At 47.1% G+C, this 18,521-nt stretch overlaps 3 protein-coding genes and 1 long non-coding RNA gene across 5 annotated transcripts in view; 1 reads left to right on the forward strand and 3 right to left on the reverse strand.

The window, feature by feature from the left end:
- Nucleotides 1-315: 315 nt before the first annotated feature.
- Nucleotides 316-6,051, reverse strand: tram2 (translocation associated membrane protein 2). Its single transcript, XM_083688343.1, has 11 exons — nucleotides 5,879-6,051; nucleotides 4,139-4,208; nucleotides 3,886-3,995; nucleotides 3,360-3,476; nucleotides 3,189-3,247; nucleotides 2,913-2,997; nucleotides 2,543-2,613; nucleotides 2,092-2,196; nucleotides 1,632-1,775; nucleotides 1,307-1,464; nucleotides 316-1,109 (listed from the first exon to the last, which is right to left on the reverse strand). Exons 1-11 carry the CDS (start codon nucleotides 5,996-5,998, stop codon nucleotides 1,033-1,035), a joined length of 1,116 nt encoding a protein of 371 aa, XP_083544469.1. The 5' UTR covers nucleotides 5,999-6,051; the 3' UTR covers nucleotides 316-1,032.
- Nucleotides 6,052-6,474: 423 nt separating this feature from the next.
- xkr5a (XK related 5a) lies at nucleotides 6,475-10,890 on the reverse strand. 2 transcript variants are annotated; one of them, XM_083688318.1, is made up of 6 exons: nucleotides 10,845-10,890; nucleotides 9,995-10,179; nucleotides 9,532-9,744; nucleotides 8,845-9,014; nucleotides 8,545-8,656; nucleotides 6,475-8,210 (listed from the first exon to the last, which is right to left on the reverse strand). In XM_083688318.1, the coding sequence occupies exons 2-6, from the start codon at nucleotides 10,164-10,166 to the stop codon at nucleotides 7,225-7,227; spliced, it is 1,653 nt and encodes a 550-aa protein (XP_083544444.1). In that variant the 5' UTR covers nucleotides 10,167-10,179; nucleotides 10,845-10,890; the 3' UTR covers nucleotides 6,475-7,224. The 2 variants fall into 2 exon arrangements, with proteins under 2 accessions (XP_083544444.1, XP_083544443.1); XM_083688317.1 differs by lacking the exon at nucleotides 10,845-10,890 and having other exon boundaries at nucleotides 9,995-10,420.
- On the forward strand, nucleotides 10,074-13,557 carry LOC310817662. Its single transcript, XR_014554688.1, has 3 exons — nucleotides 10,074-10,210; nucleotides 10,795-10,970; nucleotides 12,982-13,557. It is a non-coding gene; the product is annotated as an uncharacterized lncRNA (long non-coding RNA).
- Nucleotides 13,558-14,163: 606 nt separating this feature from the next.
- The window catches only part of prdm1c (PR domain containing 1c, with ZNF domain), a 10,126-nt gene continuing 5,768 nt past the window's right edge, over nucleotides 14,164-18,521 (reverse strand). The window contains exons 4-7 of the mRNA XM_083688329.1: nucleotides 18,364-18,521; nucleotides 15,633-16,738; nucleotides 15,351-15,479; nucleotides 14,164-15,024 (exon numbers count right to left, since the gene is read on the reverse strand). The exon at nucleotides 18,364-18,521 is cut by the window's right edge and continues 95 nt beyond it. Coding sequence (XP_083544455.1) covers nucleotides 14,488-15,024; nucleotides 15,351-15,479; nucleotides 15,633-16,738; nucleotides 18,364-18,521 — 1,930 coding nt within the window. The 3' untranslated portion in view covers nucleotides 14,164-14,487. The remainder of the gene's footprint in view (nucleotides 15,025-15,350; nucleotides 15,480-15,632; nucleotides 16,739-18,363) is intronic.

An 18,521-nucleotide genomic window follows, 5' to 3' on the forward strand; every position in this document is an offset into this window, starting at 1 on the left:
GAATACACTGGGACTTGTGCTCGTGTCCCTTTTCTGTGCTTGTGGTGCGCCACCTATTGGCCAACTGATGAAACAGTTAATTTTAATTTTGAAACAGTTAATATATTTTATTTGAGTGACCTAAGATCACCCCCTAACCCTAACCCTCAATGCACTACTTCCAAAGTTGGAAGAGCGATATCTAATGTTTTTTGTGTGTTTTTGCCTGCTATAAACAATGCTGAAGATACCTATGTTTATTGTAGATGCAGTAATAACAAACAAAGGCTCCACATTTCAGAAAAATGCATTATTTAATAATGTAATAGACACCTCTTCAACAAAAACATGGAATGGCATGCCGTATTATCCAACATACATGGTAGTCATGTGGTGGTTTATGTGAGTGACCACAGCATGAGCAAAGTGCAGGACTTTGACACCGACATGACCCAGAGAGAGAGGTCAAAGAGTGACCAGCCCTACGATTGGTCCGAACTCAGCCTGGTCCCGCCCATTCTCCACACACTACCCTTCACTGACTGGGTAGTGTAAACATTTTTTTTTAAAAGCCAGCCCACTGGGTGTCCCTCTAGGACTACCATAGCATCAGTAACATTCTTTCTGCACCAAGTAACCAGGCTAAAAAGCAAAGCCAGCTCAACGACAGAGCTCAGAACAGCGGTGACATAAGACAACACTAGACCAGTACAGTACTTATGGATAAGGCATCGGCACATTCAAAATGACACTCACAATATACAGTGTGTCACATACATACATATACATTGTTCTGGATAGAAGGGAGCTCCATAGGGTGGGATAGCAGGCAGTGTGGGTGTATAAAAATACTGATATGAGAGAGAGTAAATGTCTGTCGGGGCTCGAGGGATTTTGGATTTCATTTCCAGCATTAAAGCCTGTGTCCATAGCGACCGAGCCCCTGCGTCACCTCCGGACATACAAACAGGAAGAGGATGACCTGTGGAACCTAGTTTCCTGTTCGAGTATTAAGCCATAGCTGTTTAGGGCAGCCATTACGGGGGTCAACCTTTAGGGGGCCTTGATCTTCTTAATCCGAGGAGAGGCTCCATTTTCGGCTTTGATAACCCCGTTTTCATGTTGTCCAACTGGAGGAGGGTCAGAAAGAAAGAAGAGATCACACACGTGACCAAACACTCAATATCAAGTTATTAGAAAACACTGACATGTTTGCAATCTTCTATCTTGAACAACCGACTTGCTACAAAACCACTACTGATCTTGAACTATTGAAGGCGTCATGGACCTATTCTCAAGGAGGCGTGTGTTATGAGACGGCACTCACGGGAGTCTCTCTTCAGCGGTCGGGGGGTCTGTTTGGCTGCGGCCCTCTTGCGAGCGGCCTGTTCGTGTCTGAACTCCCGCCACCGCCGCAGCTGGAAACGGATGAACTTCCACAGGAGCCAGGACTGGGTCAGACACACCAGCAGCAGCACAGTCATCCTATTGGGATGATAAAGGCAGGGTGTGGGTGTGAGAGAGAGAGAGAGAGAGAGAGATTAGGGAGTAGATATGCATGATTGTACACATGCACACATACAATGCATCCTTGTGTGTACAATAAGTATTCAAGATTTATTTTTTTCAGAATCTAGGTCAGCACTCCTTACCGTATAAGCACAGTGTTGAAGTTGCCAATCTCCCAATCCAGCCCCTGGTTTTCGGCCCGGGCCAACCCGAATCCCACAGCCAGAAACATGAGGGTGAGGGTCACCATCCGCGTGAACACAAAGCTCACAGCCCACAGGTCAAACCTGGGCAAACAACATACATTAGTACATTAGCCATGAATGCAGTACCACTTCCACCTGTATGTGTGTGTATATGTGTGTGTGTGTGTGTGTGGGGGGGGGGGGGGGCATTGCTCACCCGTTTGCTCAAGACGAAACCACTTAATGATAAGTGTCTGTCAGTCTAGCACTAATCAGTCCAAAAGAATGTATGAAGAATGGAATATATGCCATGAATGCAGTACCGCTCATACCCGTTTGTCTGTGTGTGAGTGTGTGTGTGTGTGTATGCACATGTATGCATTTGTGTGCATGTGTGTGTGTGACCGGTATGACTCACATCTTCTGGTGGCTCTCGTCGGTGAAGTAGAAGAGCCTGGCGATGTGGAAGCCCACCTCAGACACGTACTGCAGGAAGAGCAGCACCAAGCCCACCCGGCTCAGACTACAGACGGAAGACAGGGAACGAGGTGGCGGGAGACATAGAGAGGAGGGGTGGGGTGGGGTGGATGGTGGTGGGGGGGGGGGGGGGAAGAGGAGGAATTAGGGATGAGAGGATGAAAGATGAAGCACGCCGGAGGAATGGAATGGATGTGAGTGGGAAGAACAAGAGAAATGAAGAAATGTCACAATTTTTGGCCACACAATAAACGGATTGTTCCCTTCTGATGATCTAACACTAACGACTAAGGGTAGCCACCGTCGTAGCAACCGCTAACGAGCATCCTGATCAGCTAAACTAGGGGAGGATGTCAGCTCTTCCAGCAGTAGGTCTTCCTACGGGTGCTTACTTTAATAGATAGGCTGCAGAGATATGCAGCAGGTACAGACAGATGTACTGCAGCTGACGAGGAATCTCCTCCTGGGATGAGAAACACAAGAACAAAGAGACAGCAGTTACATCACTCTATTCCCGATTCAGCAAGCGTACCGTCCTGCTGTTTTTTTGAGCACAACTCAAAATGAAGGGACATGGGTTCGAAGACATGACCTCTCTTCGGATTGGTCAGGATGTTTTTGTCCGGTCTGTGGGCATGGTTCATGGCGAAGTACCTTTTAATAATTTGGTGTTGCTCAAACACAAACGAGCGGGCGCACACACACACACACACACACACTATCCAATAACATTCCTCCGGTTCCCATGGCCTCCACACTGACCTTGCGTACTTTCTGGAAGTAGAGCTCTGGCAGGGCATGGAGCCAGTAGGCCAGCTGAGTGAGGTAGAAGAACTTCACCTGAAACCTGTGTCGACACAGAGGAGGAGGAGGATTACAGACACAGCCATTGTTATGACTGCAATGGAGAATAAGCGAGCCGTAGAAACATTCAATGCATCATTGTGTTGTTGGTTAATGTTGTTGTAACTAGAGGGGTATCATATTGTTTGAAGTTCAGTTACATTTTTTTTTTTTTTTTTTGCTGAGTCATCATACCTGAGGTGGACATGAGGATAGTTCTCCCAAAGGCTGCTGGGATGCAGGAGGTATCCTTCCTGAATGATGAAGAGAAAGAGTTTGTTTAAATGTATGTCTTTACTTAACACGACACAAAAATGTGTGTGTGTGTGTGTGTGTGTGTGTGTGTGTGTGTGTTGCGTCTCTCACTGATATGAGGATGTAGAGGGTCCACACACTGGACACCAGGTGAAACACACACAGCTGGCCCGACTCATTAAACTTGGTGTTCTTGCTCTTTGAGAGGTGGAGACGCCTGTTCACTTTCTGGAGAGGGAGAGAGAACATCAAAATAGAGCATGTGACTAAATGTGAAGGGCAGGTTCTGTCAACAGGTATTAGTGTTGAGTGAAACTTTCAGTTCCCGGTTATATAACATCATTCTCATACACAAGGAGTGTGTGCTGACAGACATACCAACCACAACAAAAGGCGGTGAGTGCTATCTATAGCCACTCCTACAAACTTCTAAAGACGACACAGTTTTTGAGATAATCATAGAACTAAAAAAGCAATAACACCATCTCGTTCCTGAGCCTCGGTTGTTTTGTCTATGGAGCATGTCTATGGAGAAACGACCATTGAGCCTTGTGACCTCGTGATAAGAGGTTTCTCCACTCCTCTCGAGGTGAATCTCCATTCTTCCTGCAATGCAGCGGGGGTCGGGGTTACTCACGTCCAGGACGTACTCCTGCACGACGGCGTGGAGGATGATGGTGATGAAGAAATAGAAGAGGATGGTGGCACAGTCTCTCCAACCGTACTGGTACAACACCACCTCTCCCTCTGGGCAAACAGAGTGGAGGGGAGGAACCAATGAGTGACACTCGTGTATGCACACAGAAGGAACATGTTCTAATGCAAACAGGCCCTTCAACAAACAACGACAAACACATGAGTATACGAGTGGTATATGAAGGCCTACTAACCCAAACCTGGTGACAGTGTGCTGATGTTGTACTGGGGTTGAATAAACAAAATGGCAGTCTTTGCTGTTGCCTAGAAAGGGAAGTAAAAAAAAAAAAAGAACAAGTGATATTAATGTGCAGATGTCACAGAGACTTGAGTGAAATGACTTCCTCCTTCATAAAATCAAGTAGGACACACAGAGGGCCAAATATGGAAAAAAGTAATAGCTTCTGGTGTTGGACGTGTGTGTCTGTGTCTGACTGTCCATATAGGCTATTCCCCAAAGAAGCTTCCAAGGGGCAACTTCTTTAAATAGCTCCCACTTTGGGAAATTTGACGCTGTGCTTCGGAAGTAAATTCCGAGAGGTGACGATGCTGCTGCTGCATAGAAAAAACCGGTCGGCATGACAAGGCATGCATTGACGACGGATGCCGCTACTGCAAGCTTGAGTTCACTAACAAGTTGCCAACATTCCATGCACTCGGGCCGCAGGTGCCTTACAGAACTAACGCTCGAGTTCATGAGGGGGGTTCTCGTGTGCATGGGCCTATTGGGGGTTAGGCAGGGGACTATAAACTCTTTCCGAAACTTGAAAGCGCAGGGAAATCCCCGCCATAGACGTAGACATAACGAGCAGACCTAGCTCGTCAAAAAAAAAAAGAGGGGGGGGGACGGATTTCGGATTCCGGACTGAAACCTAAAATAAACTGAATAAATCAGAATGCAAAACGGCCACCTTTACCAAACAAACTCTTTCAACTGCGGAAAGGGTTCACACTGAATTCATCGTCAGTGACCTTTTTTTCTTTTCTTTTTTTTTCTTTCAACCCTCTGACCACGTAGTCAAATGGGTGTAATTTTACATTTGTCCTTTAATTACCGACAACTCAGTCGCATGAAATTGAACATGGAAGACAATTCGTCTCACGGCCAAAGCACCGGGAAGCGAACCAGTCTCCTCTTTCATTGCAAAACAGCTCGCTGCAGTACCGCTCAAAGATTGAGACGTGGCAGTTAACTCAGGATCAAATTGGGGCAGCGGGCTCCCTCCGTCGAAAAAACCTCTGGCAACGGAAATCAGGAGGCATTGAAAATGTATTCCTTAGTTTAGTTATGTATTCCACATTTAGTTGTGTATTAAATTAAGCTGGACGTTGATGTCGGAAACACCAAACTAATAAGCCTTATTAAAGTTGAACGTCAGTGTCATAAGCACCACAATAGGCGAAGAGTTGTTTTGTTTATACAACCCAATCATTCATTTATTAGGATTGCAAAATCAACCATATGAGCCGCTAAAGTCCCGTTATAAGCACTGACAAAACTTCCAACGATTAAAGATTAACTGCATATCATGTGGGGATGAAGAATGGAGGAGGAAGACTTTTGGGCAGTAAAAATGTAAAGTCTGTAACTATAGACTATCCTGTGAGCTTGTACACGGCGATCAAACAATGCTTAGTTTGAACTATAAGTAGGCTACATGGTAGCACTGTTCACAAAACAAAAACTTCAAAAAATGTATCCGCCAACCACCATCTCTGCAGAGCACATTAAACAAGATAAACAGTTGTAGCCAACTGCAGTAGCAACAAATTCAGATTGCTGCAACAACTTTCATTTGAAACAGATGGAAGATTTCACATGTAGTTCAACTACATGCCTTTAGTAAATCTCATACTTGGATCTCTAGCAGACCTGCCAACAAAAAACAGCTGAGTGAGTCTAGGGAAAAAATGAGAATCGGAATTCATCTCACCTCAAACATCAGTCCAATCAAAATGAAAATCACCAAACTAAAGACGATATCGGCATGATTCTGAATTAAGAATTCCTGGCTGAAGAAAGGATAACTTTTGTTTCTCCTCCGGAATGCCATTTCTGCAGAATGAGTTTTTTCCTACTTTTTTCTTAATCCAAAAATGTTCTGACTGCGAAATTCAGGAGTTAACTTTCTGCTCGATCTGCGCATGTGCAATCTCTTAAAGGGAACGTTTTAGAAATTCCTTATTAAAGGCGAAGTGGTATTCCTTTCTTTAAAAGTCAACTTCACACGTATCACAATCTTTCAAATAATTAATATTTCCCTACATACAACCAGAACATGTTCAGATGTATGTATTTATGTACTGGTAGGATTAAATAAAACTGTTTTCAAACATCACCTTTTTTCAAAGGACACTTTGGGACACTAAGGCCCAACCTACCCCATTTTACACCATTTAGCTGTGACTGGAAATAATATGATAATTCATACATTCATTTGGATAAATAAATGACAGTAAAAACAACTCAATGTTTTGCATTAAGTCACCCCAATATGACATTTATTGCTTCTTAAGCCACCAGTGGCCATGACATGGAATATGTCAAATAGGCAAGCACCTGAGAGGGAGAAAACTATGAAAACCAGCATCATTTTAGTGTTCTGTGTTGTATAACCTTTAGATAACATTTAGTCAACAATATGCAATTCCTCCCATAACACAAAGATCAAAATTATTACAGAAAAACATTGTCACAAAATATGTCTTTGAAAGACCATTTGTCATTCTCCTTCACATATAAGGATTGAAAATTGTTGTTTCAATACAACCAAGCGCCTGAGACGTACAAGTTATTAGTTTCTTTTACATAATAGATCTCACTCAAAAACAGCATATAGCAAGTTTTAACATGTTCAACATGTCCTTGAGACAAAGAATAAAAAATATTTGTTTGCAACATAAAGTACCTTAAAAGGAGTTATTAGCTCTTAGCATTAAATACTTACTTAGTAGTAAGTACAACTTCCCAAAAGGCAAATGGTGTCGCATAAAAGAGAGACACCAGTCAAATTTCAACATTAAACACAGTTATGTCAAGTTGACACAGCAGCCCTGTTTCTTAGCAGTGTGAGTAAATAAGTTCATATGTTGTTCTTTGGGGCCAGAGGGATGTCACTCGTTCAGCAGGAATAACAAAAACACACCAGGAAATGTATAATACAGAAGATGCTTGTGCTTCTAATAAGCCAGCACAACTCTGGCTTGTGTAGGTCAGTGGAGCTGGATAACCTCCAACTGCCCCCCTTTTTTTTTTTCTCTCCCTCTTTCAGTGACATCACTAGAACCCCTCGTCCTCGTCTCTGCGGGACATGATCAGCTGCCTCCTGGGCCCGGTGAGGTGGGGGACGGTGGGCGGGGACTGCGCCCCGGAGTCCAGTTTGGGAGTGGAGGTGTAGCGCGGCCCCATCCGTCCCAGCCGGCTTCTGACGTCCCTATGGAGCGCTGGGTCACTGGGGATGGAGCTCAGCCTTGAGGGGTTATCCAGCCCCCCCTGGTCGCGGTCCAGACGGGGGTTACTGGTGCTGCTGGGGGACTGGGGGTCAGCGCTGTAGTACAGGGTGGAACAGGACTCGGTGGGACAGAAGTAGGGCTCTGGACTGTCCCCCAACACGGACTTGCCCTCAGGTGAGCTGCGTTTAAAGTCCGAGGCGGGCGACTCCAGTGGGCTCTCCATCTCCAGGCTGTCCTCCTCCTCCTCCTCCTCCTCCTCCTCATCCTCCTCTTCATCATCATCATCCTCGGGCTGTTCGGTGGACGTCTGATCGCTCACGCTCTGGAACTCCTCCTTGCAGTCGGAGAGGGGCGCCAGGCCCTTTCCCTGCGACTCGGAGGTGGAGACCCCGTCACAGCTGCCTGCCGCGGTGGTGTTGACCCCGTCACTGCTCTTGAGCTCCGGGTTAAACTCCTCCACGTCCAGCATGGCGGCCATCCCTCCGGAGCCGTACGCCCGGTTGATTTTCCCCAGGTCTCCCGTCTTCAACGCAAGCCGGATCAGGAGCCAGTGGTGGTGCCGGCACGGGCACGAGCTGTTGGGCCGGACGCCGCAACTCCCAGGGTGCTCCACCAGGGATCCCGCCACGCCGGAGAGGGAGAAGCTGCCATGGTTGTGCAGGGAGGGGGCCGGCAAGCTCTTGTCCCCCAGGGAGTACGAGGACTCTCCCCTCTCCAGACAGGTGCTGCCCATGTTGCTGTGGTCCACGCCCTGGGTGATCTCTGTGGATTTGGGGTGGAGGAAGCGGTAGTAGAGGACCAGAGAGGTGGAGCCTGGGACGGAGAGAGCAGAGAGAGCAGAGAGAGGTGAGACTTCTGACTTACTGCTGTGCACAGTGTGACGTAGGTTGTTTTTTTTTGCTAGCAGGAAATGTGCAGGAAACAGAGTACAACAGTTTTTTGTTTTTTTTAAATCTATAACACTACCGCAGGACCAGATATGTGGTGTCTTAGCAGAATCGATATATCTCTAGTCATTATCTCACATGATCTCTCATTTCTATTGTACATCCTCTTTGCCCTGAGCAAATCGACCTCTAGCATAACATGAAGCTTTAAGGTGAATACATTCAAAGAAACGAAACCCAGTACACAGAGAGTGAGTCACCTAGGAGGAAGCTACACAACACCGCTGTAGGGAGGGTCATGCTATCCCACGATACCTCATGGAGGAAGTCGGAGGCTGCCAGCAGTAGAGTGGCGTTCTCCAGCAGCATGACCTACAGTGCAGGAGGAGGTCACAGCATCCAGTTATGATCACGTCTGAGACGGGGGGGGGGGGGGGGGGGGCTCATGTGACGGTAAGATGAGGAGGTATGTGTGTCACAATGCAATGTGTATGAGTGTGTGTGTGTGTGTGTGTGTGTATGCGGGTGACACCCGAGACATGGATATCGAACTCTCCTACCACATAGAATCCCGCCATGCGGAAGCGCGAGGGGCCGTCTTTGACGTTGAGGAAGAAGAAGATGTGAACGACCCCCATGACACCGTTGAACAGACGCCAGCACCAGGGGCCGGTGCAGATGTCTGGTTGCTGGGAGACCAGCCAGAAGGACGCGGTAAGCCAGTGGAAACCTGGAGGTCAGCGTAAAAATAGACATGAAGTGAATTACACGGCTCTGTGGGAATACAAAGTAGCCGCACTGTCACCGTGATGCAGCAGAACACTCTCTCTGGAGGACAGCGCATCGCAACGTGAGACGCCTCTTTGAGGATTCCAGAGAGAACAAAAAATTACCTTTAACAAACTCCTGCGCTGTTTTTTTTTTTTTTTTTTTTTTTTCAGCGTTGTAAATTCTGGACGGTACATGAGGAGATGTCGATATGATTCGTGGGATTGAGATATCAGATCCTTGTGAACAGATCCTTGTGAAGGAACTTAACTTCTACTTTTGACTGACGGATTCTTTACGACCGAGTTAAAAGGCGACGATTAAGAAGCGACACATATACTTAAAAACCATTTCATCACACTCTCTCTCTCTCTCTCTCCCCCCCCCCTCTTTCTCTCTCTCTCCCCTCTCTCTTTGTCTCTCTCTGCCTGTCAGCTGTCCAGGTTCTCTCCCCTGCCGGTCCTCCGAGGCTCACTCACCCGCCACCGCGAGGACCCACCAGCTGAAGACCCTGGTGAAGTACATGAGGCTGGCCACCCTGGCCCCCAGCATGCCCATCCTCCACACCAGCTGGCAGAGCAGGGCGGCAGGGGGCATGGCCAGGTGACCCGGCCGGATCAGACAGCATGCCCGGCTGAACAGAACCAGGGCCCAGGAGATAGACAGCAGGCATAGGCCACAACAATAGGCCACTGTGATACAGGAAAGAGAGAGAGAAAGAGAGAGAGATAGAGAGACAGAGAGAGAGAGAGAGGGAGAGAAAGGGGGGGGGGAGAGGGAGAGAAAGGGGGGAAGAGAGAGATAGAGAGAAGGAGGTACAGAGGGGAGGGAGGTAGTAAGGGGAGAGGGTTATTTATCAGCACATAACAAGAGCCAAAAAGCCAAGCCCTAGCCAAGAGCCCAACTGCCAACCTGACTGATGTGAGAACAATGGCACCGTACCTGGGGAATCGAGGCCCACGTCAGTGGTTACAAGGATGTACATCTGGAGCAGTGCCTGAGGGAGGGTGAGTATGAGCGCCTCCAACAGGCGCAGGGCAGAAACGTCAGCCTGCTGCATCACCGCAGAGCCAAGCTGCCCCGCCGAGCCCCGCATGTCCCACACCGACTCCATGCAGTCCCACAACCTGCCAAAGGAGGGCGACACAGACCAAAGCAGTGAGATACTATACACCCCCCTCATGATGGCAAAGTGGGATGATGTCTTGTTGGTGATAATCTGATAGGGATGCTATGAGCTATTCTACTATCTGGATGTAGTCAAATCTCTAATTCTACAGTCTTAATAGACCAAAATAAAATACAAGGATTTGTGGATTGATGAGGGGACTATTCCTCACCTCCAGAATAGTCCTGTTTGCCCTCTAGAACTATGTACTTCAATTGATGCGATCAGTTGCTTTTTGAAAAAGATTTTGACTTCACATAACCCTCAACACAAGTAGGCAAACCTATAAAACGTGTCTATTTCAGACCCCAAGTCCTTTATAGAAACATTGTCTTATAGTCTGGTGAGCTCATAGCTCAGTTCATGCTCAGATTTACATTTACATTTACATTTATGGCATTTAGCAGACGCCTTTATCCAAAGCGACTTACAACAAATACATTTGTTTAACTAAGTGAATCATCTATCCATCAGTCATCATAAGATAAAGTAACCAGGGGCCATAGGCAGTCACAATGCTAGAAGAAGGAAAAATGTATATTATTATTATTATTATTATTTATTTTTTTAACAGGAGAGAAACTTGTACAGGGGGGTAATGGGGAAGGAAGATTTATGGCTCACCTTTGGAAGATGCCCAGGTGCAGCACGTGTGTGAGGTACAGAAAGCATCGCAGCTCTTCGCCATCGTCATAGTACCATCTCAAACTCAACACCTGGACTGCTGTCCCCGGCAACATCAGTCCCAGGGTAAGCCCCGCCCACTGCATTTCCTCATTCCACAGGTAAAATCCGATACAGTAAATGACTGACAGAGCACACAAACACAGGAGAGAAACAGAGATAAATAATCCATAACCAATTATCATAATAGTGGATTAGTAAATCAGTGTTACAATTGCAACAGTATTCTTTAGCATTACTCACTCATTCTTTTTATGACATTCTTTATTAACACATATTACAGTAAGACTTTTTGTAGTGGGACTTTTTGATGGGATAAATGACACAGACTTCAAAGCCTAACCAAATCAATTACCTTCCAGAATGAAATGTGCGCACTTAACCACAGACTTGAAAAGAAGAGTAGAGTGCAGTAAGAAATTGATTAGTTCATAGTTTTTTCGTTTTATTTTTTTTTATTGACCTTTGAGGCACGGTAGCCTATTTTTATTTTCAACGTGGTTGAAAATTCGTGCTGAAGCCAAAGTCGTTTTACGCGCAGACAGTCAGTCACCTCGCCTCGCGCCCTGTCCTTGTCATTGATCTGCTGACTCAGGGCATCTCCTGCGCACACCTGAACGCATTAAAACCTCTTAAGCCGGACGGGCCCATAATTGGGCCCAAATTCTGCTTTAATTGCATTATTAATTTGATGATTGATTCATGTATCTCCTTGTCATGTGTAGTAGGTCATTCTGAACTAGAATCTGAGCATCTCCACACAACACTTCAAGGTGTTACCGATGCAAACGGCATCCTGCTTTTGCATCTGATCATGATCAGATTCTAGTTCAGAATGACCTAGTAGTTGAGTTTGGGTCTGGTTTTTAGGCGATATTGAGACCAATAGGGCCTTCAGCTGAAGAGGTTACGGTCCGCGACCGTTTCCAGGACAACAGAGCAGGCTACTGGGTACCCGGACCTGAGCGCTTGCTCAGGACAGACGCGCTCTGTGTCATCATTCGGTAATTACACGAGTTAGCTATAGGCTACTTATATTGCTCATTGAAAACCTCCATTTTCATGCCCAATAGGCTATATGACCATTCGATCCATCGCTGTATATTTCTGTTTGATTCATGCCAATTCTGTATTATGCATTGACTGTATCCCCTATGGCGAGGTCATAGACATAATATGGCAGCATGCAACATGATAGAGGTCGCACATGCTGTCACATTCAACCCCAAAAAATGCACTTGATACACAGCAGCGAAGCAATGTGGCTCGCTTGCCAGCCAAGTGATGCTGAACAGAATCGGCAAAAGCGTGATGGACCACGGATAACTATCCAGACATCGCAGCTAGCTCACATGCGCACATTTAAAGCCTCCACTTACTATCTTACCTAAACAAAGACTTCGTTAAATATTCAGTCACTGAAGGGGCTTGTTTTATCATCGACCATATGGTTTTAGCATTGAATAAGACTCACTGTGAACGGAGCTAGCTGCTACGGGTAACTTAGCATTCTATGCCCACTTACTCGCGCTTCTTTCGGCCAGGATGACGAGCGCCGACGCTCCAAAGAGGATAGCCTGGCACAACGCGACCCAGCATCCGCTCCGAGGAGCCGAGGGCATCCTACGGGAGAGAGGCCCGACGTTTATCATGATACGGAGACGTGGAGGCGAGAATCAACCGGGAACATTATTGCTGTCATCCTCTGCCCTCTGTGGATCCGTTACCTACTCCTGCTGCCTTGCCTCTCGTCCAAAAAATATCTGACGTCATTGTGAGATTTTTTTAAAGCGGCAGTGTGTCGCGTAATCCAGTTAGGTGTTGCTGGACGAACTCCCGGTCGTCACTTTTCTTCCGCTGAGTTCTTTTTTTATGATTTTATTTATTTTTTAATCAATCATAAGAATTTGAAGAGAAGAACTCATCATTGTTAGTATTCCTTTTGTGTGGATTGAGAATTAGTCAATTGTCATCAGTTTTAGAATCATAAAATTTGTCAAATTGCTAGTGTATTGAAGTTCAAAAAGCCTAAACAAGATTCAGTGAATGAGACAGTGGTCCCCTTTGCAAAACACAGGAAAAGAAGAGAGTCAGGGAAGAGACTCTGTGAAGTCATGTGATGCCATCCTTCATCCTCAGCCTCCTTCAACATCTCACCACCTCCAAAGAGAGAAAGAGAACTCTGCCCTACAGACGGTGGACTACAACCTGCATTACCCACAGCTTTGAACACTGGCCTTTTACTCTGTTCTACGGGATGGAGGGATGAACAGATGAAGAGGATAATTACCTGTGTTTACTGTGTACCTCATCCTTTATTGCTCTCTATGTTTTGTCATATTTGTCTTTTTGGATCTCCTCCTACTCTATAGTGTGTGTGTGTGTGTGTGTGTGTGTGTGTGTGTGTGTGTGTGTGTGTGTGTGTGTGTGTGTGTGTGTGTGTGTGTGTGTGTGTGTAGTAAATTGTATTACCGGATTTTTAAAGGAAACGGAATCGTCTAGTCATGTCTAAATACATGTGTTTACTACGTTTCAGTTTCCATGCTGAGTGATATGATCATTCACACCTTTGTGATATGATCATCCACCATTCTGTCTTTTACTGCGTGTGTTGTTGTGTGGGAGATAGCGAATGTGTGTGGATGTACTGTATGTGGCAGGTGGCGTATGAAAAAGAAAGTGACTTGTGAGTAGTTTCCCGTCTAAATCTTTCTGGCAACTGGAAGTGACACATTTGAAGAAAGGTACTGTCCCACACCCACCACCAACACTCAAACACGGTTAATAATGGACGGACACACACAAACACACACTCACTCTTTAAGCTATTTAGTGGTGTTGTTATGCTGTAGTCATAGCAATATGAGACAATGAATACATTATACTTATCAAACACTTTCATTCACAAGTAGCCCATGCTCTGTTTATCCCATTTCAAACTCCTTGATGATTACTGCTGATATGGAAAGCAGATTTCCCATTTCAGCAACTTTACTCATTTCTGGCTCTCACAGTCCCGGAAAACAGGCTGAGACACAATGTTGGCAACTGCAGTAGCAGAGCCTAAGAGGTAATCAAGATAACAACTTCCTTGACATTTAAATTCTCTCTCTCTCTCTCTCTCTCTCTCTCACACACACACACACACACACACACACACACACACACACACACATACACAGACACACATACACACACTTATATAAATAGACACTAAGACAAATATTTAAAGTAAGGCACATTACTTTTTTATGCACTGATATGTCTTCAATTATTATATTGACAAGAATTACAAAAGTACAAAAACAGATAATACGAAACATAGAAAACCCTGTTGAACTAATTTCTCCCAGTGCTTGTGGACTCCTCGGGTTACAATGAACTGCATAATAAATTAATAAAGGATGAGGGTATCATAGGCACAATAATGTCTTTGTTCTGGTACTCATGTTCAAGGCTCACTCCTTCACATAACCCTGAGAGGAGCAATCCCTGTGTGGAGAGACAAAGTCCTTGCGTCATATGGGGTCATAACCAGACAGCTGACTGCTGGGGATTAGACATGATGGATTACAGTGGGTGTTTAGGGATCTGCTGTATGGCCTGACTCTTGTTTGATACTGGCAGGATGCAGAGGTAGAGGGCTGCGGTCATGCAACCTAAGGACAGAGAACTCACTCGCCGCTCTGTAGATGCTACGCGCCAGGGACCTGGTCTCACCGGCGCCGTCCTGGTGGCTGGAGGTGACGCTGATGTTCCCCTTCTCCACATCGGCCTCTTCAGCCATCGTCTCGAGGCGTTCGGCCGCCTCGCTCAGGTCGAAGTTGTCGATCTCTGCGTTGATGCGGTGGATCTCATCCATGGAGGGTCCGTGGGGGGAAGGGGAGAAGGGGCAGAAGCCCTGGAGGTGCACCTGGAGGCTGCAGTGATGGAGGTAGGAGCGGGGGCACTTCGGGCATCGGTGGGGCCTCTCTCCAGTGTGGAGGTGCTTGTGGAGCTTGAGGTGGACGAACTGGGTGAAGCGGGCCGGACACAGCTTGCACTGATAGGGCCTCTCGCCAGAGTGCAGCCGCTTGTGGGTCTTTAGGTTACTGGTGCTGCTGAAGCGCTTGTGGCACACCTGGGGTGAGAGACGGGGGAAAATATCAGCCATCATTACCTCAGTTATGTGTCTTTCAACGACCATGAAGCCAAAGATTTCATGCAAGCTCAAATGTTGGTGGTCATGATTTGGTTGCCCGATGCTTTTTATCTATCATCATCATCGATCATTCATCTACAGGGCTGTAAAAGAGACTCAGGTCTCAGTAAGATCTCCCTGTTTTAATAAAGGATGAATAAAAAAAATAAAAAAAACTCTTGAGTTATTTTTATGGGTACAGTATGAAGGTGTGGGACAGACAGAGACTAATACAAATGATCAGATTTGTCATCGTTGTACTGTACCTGGCACTCATGTGGTTTCTCCCCGGTGTGAACCAGGAAGTGTTTCTGCAAGTGAGCCAGCTGGGTGAAGTCCTTAGTGCAGGTGTCACACTTGAAGGGCCGCTCTCCACTGTGCACACGCAGATGGACCTGTGAGTAGGTAGAGAGTAAGACAGATTGGTTTGAAATGGAGAGTAAGATAATAGTATGGAAAGATAAGCTGTACCGGGTTGAATCATTCTGTCATATACTGTACATGTAACACTACTGTCACGTAGACTGGTGTTATGATGGTGGAATTACCTTGAGGTTCGAGAGCTGACCAAAGGTCTTGCCACAGACGTTGCAATCGTACCGGATCTTTCCGTTCTGCCTGGTGAGAGGGTAGGACAGGGTCTTATACCCGATGATCCTTCCTCGTCTGGCCTTGCGGAGGTCCACCGCCTCCTCTGGGCTGGAGCTCAACAGGGCAGAGGTGGGTTTGGAGGGTAGGCAATCAGAGGAGGCAGCCATGCCCACTGGGGGTGAGCCTTCCCTGGGTGCGAATGGAGATGATGCCCCTCTAAGGGAGGTGGCCATGGATGAGGCACTGGAGGTGGCCGGTAGAGAAGGGTCCTCACAGGTACTGGTTGGTGAGTGTTTTAGGTCCCTGAGGTTGTCAGTTGGTGTCACAGTGCGGTTTTTGAGGTAATTCTTCCCCAAGGGAACGAGGTCCCTACGGTCTTTGTGCTCTGTGCCGGTTGGTGAAAGAGTGAGGTCTTTGTTGCTATTGGTCAGTGCAAGGGGAGGATCTCTCCCACCATTGGCCAGTGAGAGGTCTTTGTGGCTAGTGGTCAGTGCGAGCCGGAGGTCTTTGTGTCCATTTGCTGAAAGGCGGGGGAAGTGCGGGTACCTCTCAAAGGGCATTATGTGAGGGGAAAGAGGAAGATGAGGAAGATGAGGATGAGGGGGTAGTCTGTCACTGTAGAGAGGATATGTGTGAGGTAGGATGCTACTGAGGCCTACTGGGTAGTGAGGTAGGAGGTAGGGACTGTACCGCGGACCGGGGTACATACGCCCAGGCAGAGAGGACTCTGGGTAATGTTTGGCTGTGATGGGGCCGCCCTGGGTGGGCCTGACTGGGAAGTGCATGTGGGGTGTAACTGGACTGCAAATGGGGGTCTTTTTAGGCGTGGGAGGGCTGCGGTAGAGGATAGGTTGGTATCTGGGGCCGTGTAAGGGTTCAGTGTGGGGGTACACCACTCTGGGACACAGGGGGAGGACGGGGCTGGAGGTTTGGGACATTGGATTGCCTCTGGGGCTGGTGGTGGTGGTGATGGTGGGATGGAGCTTGGTGGGCTCTTTCTTCAGGATCTCAGACACACTGTGCCCTATCTTTCCTGAGCTCCTCCCCTGGATCGGGCTCTGCTCTGTGGGACGAAAACACACATCGAGACACCTGCTTAATGGTCATACTTACTGTACTACTAGGGTACTACTACTGTACTACTATGGAAAAAACACACATTGCACATGACGTCATGAAAGATTAAATCAACAATTGAAGTCTCACCCAATTGTCTAGGATTACCAGTATCAGTCTTACTAATGGCATTGTGTCAAGTGGTTTGTGTCGTTCTTGAAGTGTGTCATAAAAGAGGAACCCAGTGACACAGAAACATTTGACTGACACTCATATCAGTCTGTGATCACACTCTTGAACTGTGCCCCTAGATGACATTATCCCCCTCTGCAGCTTTCACCCGCACCGACCCCGGCAGCAGATATAGGTCCAGTCAAACCTGTTGTTTGTATTCTTAGATGAATAGGAGGACAAAGCCAACAGTGTGTCAGTGTGTCAGTCAGTGTGTGTGTCTGTGTCTGTTAAGATCATCTGCAGTCTCTCACACAGACCTGCCCGGGCCCTCTATGAAACCTGATACCAAAGCTGAAACAATAGGGGGCTGATCAGGACACAGATAAGGCTGACGGAAGGAGAGAAGACTAGCTGCAGTATGTTTCAACCACCACAGCTCTCTGCGGGTGAATGGGGTTTTACTGTGACTTTGCAGAGCCTAATAAAGACTTGCATCTAATCTCTGCTGTTTGTTGTCTGCTAGTGAGGTCAGAGTAAGACTTCAGGGCAGGAGCAGTGAGTTAATTTAAGAAATAAGCAAGTAAGCATGCGCGCACACACACACTCACACACACACACACACACAGAGCCCCCTTATCTCCTGTATACACACAAGGGTAACCCATTCCCCCCTTCTCCTGAGAGGTGAGCTCTCAAACAAACAGGCAACACTCTCAGAGATATCAATCTTTCGGCAAGACGCCTCGTCAGGAAGTTCAAGTAGTCAATGGAGCACTTCCTCCCCCTCTTCCTCCTAAAAAGCCAAATAAATAAAGAAGATGTGCCAGAGAACTGTCATCACCCCAAACAACACACCTCCACCACCCCACCCCCCGGGGTATGTGTGTGTGTGTGTGTGTGTGTGTGTGTGTGTGTGTGTGCGTGCGCGCGCGCGTGCATGCGTGCGTGCGTGCGCACATGTGTGTGTGCTTGCTTGTTTCTGTGCAAGTGAAAAAAGGGAAACTTAAACATTGCCTCAAGACCTGAAATTGGTCTCACCTTACACTGAGACAAAACCTCCCATGGCAACACCTGGAGATAGATCTTTCTCTCCTTTCTTTTCTCTCCTCTTTCTTTGTCTCCCTCCTTCACAAAGGCTTGTGGGTGTGACTTTTATGACTCGTTAAACACCCACACAAAGAGTGTCAGGCGGCCGGAGCTTTGACCGAACGTTCCAGTCCTCAAATAACCACACAGACACACACACACACACACACACACACACACACACACATATATACACACACACCAGAGCATAAGTCAAATGATGGAACCGCACTTAGTACTCCATTTCTACATCCCAACAATGTGAAATAACAAGACACTCTCATCCACACGCTTATTTGGACGTAACGAATTGGGTCAATAGGCCGTCATTTGTGGGGGGCGGGGGGGGGGGGGGGGGGGTCACATGCTTACCGTTCCTCTCCGTAACGAGCTGCCCTGGGGGCAGGCAGTTGAGGCGGCAGGCAAACTCCGGGCAGTACCACACCAGCAGCTCCTGGCCAGGCCGCACGGCCCGGACGGTGTAGAAGTAGATGGCCGCGCCGCTCTGGCACGCCGCCAGGTTCTGCTCC

This window comes from Argentina silus (assembly GCF_951799395.1).
Source record: "Argentina silus genome assembly, chromosome: 17".
Lineage (NCBI taxonomy): Eukaryota > Metazoa > Chordata > Actinopteri > Argentiniformes > Argentinidae > Argentina > Argentina silus.

Excerpts from the sequence above, each read along its gene's own strand:
- tram2 (XM_083688343.1), bottom strand. The coding sequence starts at position 5,998 with ATGGCATTCCGGAGGAGAAACAAAAGTTATCCTTTCTTCAGCCAGGAA. Across the intron at positions 1,465-1,631 it reads TTCAACACTGTGCTTATACG|GATGACTGTGCTGCTGCTGG; the intron begins GTAAGGAGTGCT and ends TCATCCCAATAG. Across the intron at positions 1,110-1,306 it reads ACCGCTGAAGAGAGACTCCC|TTGGACAACATGAAAACGGG; the intron begins GTGAGTGCCGTC and ends ACCCTCCTCCAG.
- xkr5a (XM_083688317.1), bottom strand. The coding sequence starts at position 10,235 with ATGAGGGGGGTGTATAGTATCTCACTGCTTTGGTCTGTGTCGCCCTCC. Across the intron at positions 9,745-9,994 it reads CGTGGGCCTCGATTCCCCAG|TGGCCTATTGTTGTGGCCTA; the intron begins GTACGGTGCCAT and ends CCTGTATCACAG. Across the intron at positions 9,015-9,531 it reads GTGGGTCCTCGCGGTGGCGG|GTTTCCACTGGCTTACCGCG; the intron begins GTGAGTGAGCCT and ends GCTGACCTCCAG.